Source organism: Phacochoerus africanus, chromosome 15, assembly GCF_016906955.1.
Source record: "Phacochoerus africanus isolate WHEZ1 chromosome 15, ROS_Pafr_v1, whole genome shotgun sequence".
NCBI classification, from domain to species: domain Eukaryota; kingdom Metazoa; phylum Chordata; class Mammalia; order Artiodactyla; family Suidae; genus Phacochoerus; species Phacochoerus africanus.
In genome coordinates, this window is record NC_062558.1 from 41,868,443 (window position 1) to 41,876,122 (window position 7,680).

General features: G+C 48.3%; 1 protein-coding gene across 1 annotated transcript in view; it reads right to left on the reverse strand.

The window, feature by feature from the left end:
• The window catches only part of ACACB (acetyl-CoA carboxylase beta), a 109,490-nt gene extending 102,124 nt beyond the window's left edge, over nt 1-7,366 (reverse strand). The window contains exons 1-2 of the mRNA XM_047760277.1: nt 7,278-7,366; nt 1,296-1,951 (exon numbers count right to left, since the gene is read on the reverse strand). Of these exons, the coding sequence (XP_047616233.1) occupies nt 1,296-1,942 (647 nt within the window). The 5' untranslated portion in view covers nt 1,943-1,951; nt 7,278-7,366. The remainder of the gene's footprint in view (nt 1-1,295; nt 1,952-7,277) is intronic.
• Between the last annotated feature and the right edge of the window lie 314 nt (nt 7,367-7,680).

The following is a 7,680-nucleotide window of genomic DNA, read 5'->3' on the forward strand; positions in this document are numbered from 1 at the left end:
CCCTAGGGCTCAAAAGGGAGCAGGCTCCAGGCCATAATAAGTCCTGATACCATCCTGGCATCCTTTGCTCTGGAATCCATCTTTGCCAAAAGATGCTCACACTTATCAGAGAGGGCCTTGTGCTCAATCAGGTGTGAAAAATAAAACAAGATAATGGTCTAAAGGTAAACAAAGACCTGGAAGAACTGTCCTATGTAAGTGATTTAGATCACTTCTCTGGCGAGCTCCCCACTCGGGGATGCCCGTACTCCCATTCCTCTTTAGGGTGTGTATTACGTTTTTGTTTTAGACTTAAATAAACTACTATTCTCTGCTCTCCCACATGCTGTACTGTGTCTCTAACAATAAACTTTATATCCATTTCACAGTCTTTGCCTCCCTGAAACACTCTTGCTTTCAACAGGGGGCAAGAATCAGGAAGTTCTACTTTTAGCCTCTAGCTAGTGTCTAGGATTCCTGGTTTTCATCCAGGCTGCCCAGGTTCAATGCCTGAGCAGATCATTAAGATCTTGCTCCAAGCCATTACTCACTGCTGTCTCTCCGAGATCAGTACTTGTTTGATGGATGTGGTGATAAGTATTTGAATCTCTGCTTTTAAGGCATCCCTAGGGAGGGCACATTTTACAGTTGTTAGTTACCTATTGGATAAATGAATGGATGAAGGAACAAGCAGACATCTCAGAGTTCTCTTTGTGGCTCAGCAGTAACGAACCCAACTAGCATTCGTGAGGTTGCAGGTCCAATCCCTGGCCTCGCTCAGTGGGTTAAGGATCTGGCCTGTGGTGTAGGTCACAGATGCAGCTCAGATCTGGTGTGGCTGTGGCTGTGGCGTAGGCCAGCGGCTACAGTCCCAATTCGACCTCTAGCCTGGGAACTTCCATATGCTGTGGGTGTGGCCCTCAAAAAAAAAAAAAGGAAAAAAGAAAGAAAAATGTCTCATCAGGATGCAGGGAAATTGTCCCTCCCTTTGGGTTCCCTTCACCACTTTGGTTCTTGCCAGTCTAAGCTCCTTCAGCTTAAATTATAATTGGTTCTTATGTAGGTCATCTTCCCCCACCTAGACCCCGATCTTCTAGAAAGCCAGTTTCCTGGCATGGGGCCCTGCACGTGCACAGTAAATGCTCAACAAATGATCTTGATGGGAGGGAGGGAAGGGCAGGGGCAGGCTTCTGTCATCTGCTTTTCACCTGGCTACCCTCACAGCATGGGCATCAGTAGGTGGCTGGGCTAAGTGGGGAAGGGTGCAGCCCCCACCCTAACTCAGCCTCCTGGTTACAAGGACAAAGGGCTGTTACCTTATCGTGGTGACAGGGGTCTCAGCCTCGCCTGTGGTCGGGGCAGCCTCCAGGCCCAGGGTCCCCAGGCTGGCCCGGCTGCCCTTCCGGGAGGAGTCTCGGAACAAGCCAGCACCAGAGTCCTCATCAGAGGAGTTGTCGTCAAAAGAGCCCAGGATGAAGTTGGTCATCAGCTGCCTCTTGATGTGCTCTTGCTTCTTGTCTTGTCTGGAGAGAGTTTTGGCTCGCTGGCCCTGGGGTCTGGCTGGCAAGGCCAGGCCACTGGCATTTGGGGCCTCCAGGTCTGCGGCCCGAGTCACGTTGGCTTGGGGTGCTGCGGGGGCATCAGAGGAGAAGAGGGGGTTTCCTTGGGGGTCCTGCTGTGGGGGTGGCCGGGAAGTTCTCTGCCTGCCGGTATCTTTGGGGCCTTTGTGGGAGGCAGGCTCAGCCTGGCTGGAGGTCTTTGGCAGAGAGCTGCTGTTGTCATTTTCCTGCGGAGGCTCTGGGGAGCTGTCTGAGGCTGGGAGAGGCTCCCGACCCAGGAGGGAGGGAGCTTTCAGTTGACTTTTGGTGACTGGCTTGGAGTCCGTCATTTCACCCCAGACTTTTAACCAGGAAAAGGTCAGGCAAGAGATAATCAGGCAGGATAGAAAAAGGAGCAGGGTCATTCAGAAAATCTGTAAAGAGAAAAAGAGAAACATTTTGGGATCTAGGCAATCATGCTGTTTCACTCTTAAAGGAGCTGGTGTGAGAGCCAGTTGGGGTTCTGTGTATTCTGCTGAGAGAGCCAGAGGGGAGAAGCACTGGGCAGGGAGTGGAAAAAGGGTTCTCCTTTCAGCTCTGTCCATCACATGCTCTGTGGTCTGGGGTATGTTTCCTAACCCCTCTGGATCTCAGTTTCTCATCTCTACTTTAAGATATATTAACACGTGCTCACCATAAAACACAAATGTGCATGTGACAGAGAACCAAATGAGATCATGTACATTAAAGGACTCCGTTATAGGATCATTATTAATAATATCCCCAAGGCGGAAACAATCCAAATGCCCAGTAACTGATGAAAGAATAGACAAGATGTGGTCCATCTATACTGTGGAATACTATTCAGCCATAAAAAGGAATGAACCATTGATACCTGCCACAACATGGGTGAATTTCAAAACATTATGCTAAGTGAGAAAACCAGTCCCCAAAAGGCCACATATTGTATGATTCTGTGTAGATAATACACTAATATTAGGCAAATGTGTAAAGATGAAAAGATCATTGATTGCTTGGGTCTAGTGGGATGAGGGGTGAAGGCTAAAGCGTATAAGATTTCTGCTCCCAAACTGATTGTGGTGATGGTTGCACAACTCTCTGAATAGACCAAAAACTACTGGATTGCGTACTTTACATGAGTGAGTGGAATGGTATATGAATGTCATCTCAATAAAGCTTATCTTAAAAAGAGACTGCATATTCCAATTTGTAGATAAAAGGGAGTGTTGCTTCTGTCATTACCATCTTCATCAATGCCCTCATCATCACCATCATTGTATTTTTTTTTTTGTCTTTTTGCCATTTCTTGGGCCGCTCCGATGGCATATGGAGGTTCCCAGGCTAGGGGTTGAATCAGAGCTGTAGCCGCCGGCCTATGCCAGAGCCACAGCAACACGGGATCCGAGCCGCGTCTGCAACCTACACCACAGCTCACGGCAACGCCGGATCCTTAACCCACTGAGCAAGGCCAGGGATCGAACCTGCAACCTCATGGTTCCTAGTCGGATTCATTAACCACTGACCCACGATGGGAACTCCACCATCATTGTATTATTATAATCAACACCATAGTCTTGGGAGGAGGAAGAGCACTCTGTCTCATTTTCCTCATTGCAGTAGTGCACCTGCGGCATATGGAAGTTCCCAGACTAGGGGTCGAATTGGAGCTGTAGCTGCCAGCCTAAGCCACAGCCACAGCAAGAGGGATCTGAGCTGCGTTTGTGACCTACATCTCAGCTCACGGCAATGCTGGATCCTTAACCCACTGAGCGAGGCCAGGGATCGAACTCGAGTCCTCATGGATACCAATCAGACTCGTTACTGCTGAGCCGCGACGGGAACTCCAGACAGGCATTTTCTTTTAAAATTTTAACACAGGAGTTCCCGTTGTGGCTCATCAGAAACGAATCCAACTAGGAACCTTAAGGTTGCAGGTTTGATCCCTGACCTCACTCAGTGGGTTAAGGATCTGGCGTCGATGGAGCTGTGGTGTAGGCCAGCAACTACAGCTCAATTAGACCCCTAGCCTGGGAACCTCCATATGCCTCAAGTGCAGCCCTTAAACAAAAAGAAAAAAAAATGTTTCCTTACATTGACAATGTCCCTGGGGGACAAGACTGCCCTCTCATGAGATCCCCTGGTCTTAACTCCTACACCTCCTCCCTCCATCCTGAGGCTTCTGGGGGAACATCTTGGGACAAGGTCTACTTCTTACTCATCTCTTGCACAAAGTAACTCCTCAAAGAAAAGTTTAAAAAGCATGAGCAAGAGGAGTTCCTGAGATGGTGCAAGGGGTTAAGAATCCAACCACAGCAGCTCAGGTTGCTTTGGAGACATGGGTTTGAGCCCCAGCCCTTGGAGTGGGTTAAAGAATCCTGGTTGCCACAGCTGTGGCTTGGATTCAATCCCTGACCCAGGAATATCATATGCCATGGGTGTGGCCACACGCACACCAAAAAGCAGGAGCAAGAAAGTTCAGAATCCTGAAATTTCTGATTCCCACAGGCCCTCAGGACAAATTTTGAAGTTGGTAATAGGTAGATGGTATTGCCCAAAATGGTACAAACACTATCCTGGCTTCCCTAGGAGCTCCAACAGCTTAAAGCCCTTCCCACGCAGGAGGTTGGGGTGGTGGGTAAAGGTCCTTCAAGACACTGCCAAGTAGTCACTCTGGCTCTCACAGCCTCTGCTGGCCACCTGAGCCAAGCCTTTCACAACTCCGCAGCCTGCCCCCTCCACCTTAGCCAGAGGGTACAGACCACCTTCGTGGACACAGCCTGTTCACTGGTCTGCCCTTGCCAACTCAGAGACCTTTGGACCTTTGAGTCATCATTCATTACTGGATCCTGGTGCCCAGCTTGCTGCTGGGTAATAGCAGGTGTTCAAAAATCGTGTACTGAATCAAAGCTAAATCCAGGCATGCCGGTTGAGCACCGACAGACGGCTTGAGGTGGGCTGGGAGTTTGACTTTAGGGTCTCATTTCTGAAGCTGCATTCAGGGACACCAGAGGGAACAAGCTGAGTGTCTCATTGGCAGTTCTGGAGTAGCGTGCCAAGCAAAAGACCTTACACACATGTGGCCAATTTCAGGCACGCTTGAAATTCACACATTGGAAACTGTCAGAAGGAAGCAAGAGTGAAGTGCACTACACTGAAAAGCGAAGCCTCTCCCCACCTCAGACAGAAAAATACTTGAGTTATTGCTGAGAAAGTAAAAGCAAAAATATGCTGCAAACGTTTGGGGTTTAGGAACCCTGAGAATGCATTCTTTGCATTGATTCCCATTGAAAAATCAATCAGTATGCGGTTTTGCAGAAGGCAAGGGCTTCAGGGACTTGCTCGGGAAAGCCTGGCTGGCTGGACGAATGGATGGCTGATGGGGACCGAGGGTGGAAGGACTGCAAGGTGGTCCAGTGGATGGCAGATGGGCGAGATGGCAGGACACATGCGTGGTAAGAAATTGAGGGCTGTGGGTGAAGCCACCAGGCTCTAAGTTGGAAGCCCTTATAACGGAGGGATCAGCAATTCTTTCCATTTGCCCTCCTGCCCCCACTAGGCAAATCCCTTAAGATTTACTGTTATTCTGATCAGGGCCAGTGGACCTAACATCCCAAACCTACCTTGCAGAGGTTACCTGCACAAAAACCTCAGGGTATTCCCTTTCCTTGGCAGAAAGATGACAAGGGACCCACAGGCCACCACATGAGAACCTTCCCCATGTAAGTACATAGAGACAAATGGGGACCTCTTCGAGGAAGCTCCCAAAGAAACCCTCTGAGCCTCAGTTTCTTCACATGTAAAATGGGAATAGCAATTCTTGCCCCGTTTACCTGCCTCAAAGTTGTGCTTCGAAAAACCAATAGAGCACAATGGAATACTTCACAGCCATAAAAAGGAATGAAATTGTGTCATTTGCAGCAACATGGATGGACCTAGAGATTATCACACTAAGCGAAGTAGATCAGACAGAGAAAAATATCATATGATATCACTTATATGTGGAATCTAAAAAAAGATACAAAGGAACTTGTTTACAAAACAGAAACAGATTCAGAGACTCAGAAAAAAAACTATGGTTACAAAGGGAAAAGGTGGGAGAAAGGGATAAATTAAGAGTGTGGGATTAACATATGCACACTACTGTATACAAAATAGACAACAGGACCTACTGTATAACACAGGGAACTCAACATTCTGGAGTAGACTTTATGGGAAAAGAATCTGAAAAAGAATCAGTACACACACACACACATATGTATAACTGAATCACATTGCTGTACACCTGAAACTAACACAACATTGCAAATCAACTCTACTCCAAGATAAACTATAAAATAAACTGAAAACCATCCATTTCCACACACACAAAAAACCTTTATAGCATTTACATCTACAGAAACCATCAAGCAAGTGCACTGCCTTCCAGCTTCCAATCCTCAGAACAACTTAATGGATGTTACGATTGCGGTGGTCTTGTTTTCAGTACCATTTTACAGTTTGGTAAACTGCAGCTCAGAGAAGCTTGGTTCCTTGCCTTTGCTCAAATCCAAGCCCAACGCTCATTCCTTTCCCACTGTCCCGCCACCAAGAGTGGATATAAATAAATTCCATGAAGCGGAGGGTGTTACCATGTTGCTACAAGGCTGTGTACCTGGACCAGGGGAGCTACAGGGCCAAGTGTACTTAACTGCGCCAGACGTGCATACAGTCTAGAAGGAGCTCGGTGTGACGAGACCTGCTCATCAACCCAGGTCCCAAAGTCAGCGGTGCCGCAGATTTAAGAAGAGACAAAGAAATAGAGTGGGGATCAGGGGGCTACCACCTTCGAGAGGCAACAGCAACCCTCTGAGCCAAGTCATGATTCTTATTTGCTATTTTCTACTTCCTTATACGTACAGAATCACATATGGCATTTACAATGTTATTGATCAAGGCTATAGACCTGCAAGGCACAGACCCTTTGTATTTATAGATGCTATAAATGATTAACCCTCCAGAGAAATTTTATATTGTTTAGGCTTAAGGCTCTTACACCCTTTCCTCCAACTCCCTTAGGGTTCTGGTCATGAGAACAAGAATATCAATGTCTTTCCATCAATGACATCTGGAGTATTTGGCAACTTGCTTTCAAGCAGCCACTCATATGATGTACATTTCCCGTCTCACTCCCCTTCCCCCAGAGGTCTGGGAAAGTCTTATACAATTTGTAAGCCTAGATTAGCGTCATTCTTCAAGTGCCATCTAGTTTCTTTGACTCACTATGGCTTGTATACATGCATATCTGGCAAGCCTCCAACATCGGTGCATATTGTTCAAGTCCACAGCCCCTGGAGTCCTTCCAATGGACCCTTGCGGACATGCTGTGCCGAGCGGCTGCCCTTCACTGAAACAACCCAGCTGACCCGAAAACCCAGCAAGGGCCAAAGCTATTTTTATTTCTTGCAAACCAAACTCAAGCAACAGCTGCCTGGTGCCAGGGCAGTCGTGGCCCTGGTCATAACAAAGGCAGGAAACCACTCGCTTCCAGCAGGTGCTGGCTGGCCGCCAAGCAAGGGCTGGAGAGGGAGGGAGGGGTCATGAGTTTGTTTTCCAGCCCCAACCCCTCAACACTGCCTCCATACCTGGCTGGCCTTTTGAAGGACAGAGAGGGCAGAATGTCAGCGGGAATACCAGCCACCCTGTTGTACACTGGATTTTTCCTCCCACCCAGATGAACCCCGAGCACTTGCTGCCACTTACGGTCACTGCAGATGGGGCCACCAGCTCCATTCTCGTGTAGTCCGACAGGCACCCACAGGGTGACTAAGGGAAGTGGGCCCGGAGGTGTCACCTTTCAGCCAGAGGCTGGTATGATGCACCATGCCATGGGGGAGGAGCCTGGACCAGCCCATGCCAGATACCAATGAGTTTTCTCCCAAGTCAGGTGTACAGCACACTCTTAATCTGTCATCTGCAAATATAAGCCACAGCCACTGTGCTAAGAGCTTCACACACATGATCAACTTCTTCCTGTAGCCCTCTGCAAAAGGTACCACTTCTTCCTCCACTTTTTTTTCTTTAACCTTTTCTGGGGCCGCTCCCACGGCATATGGAGGTTCCCAGGCTAGGGGGTCTAATCGGAGCTGTAGCTGCCGGTGTACAC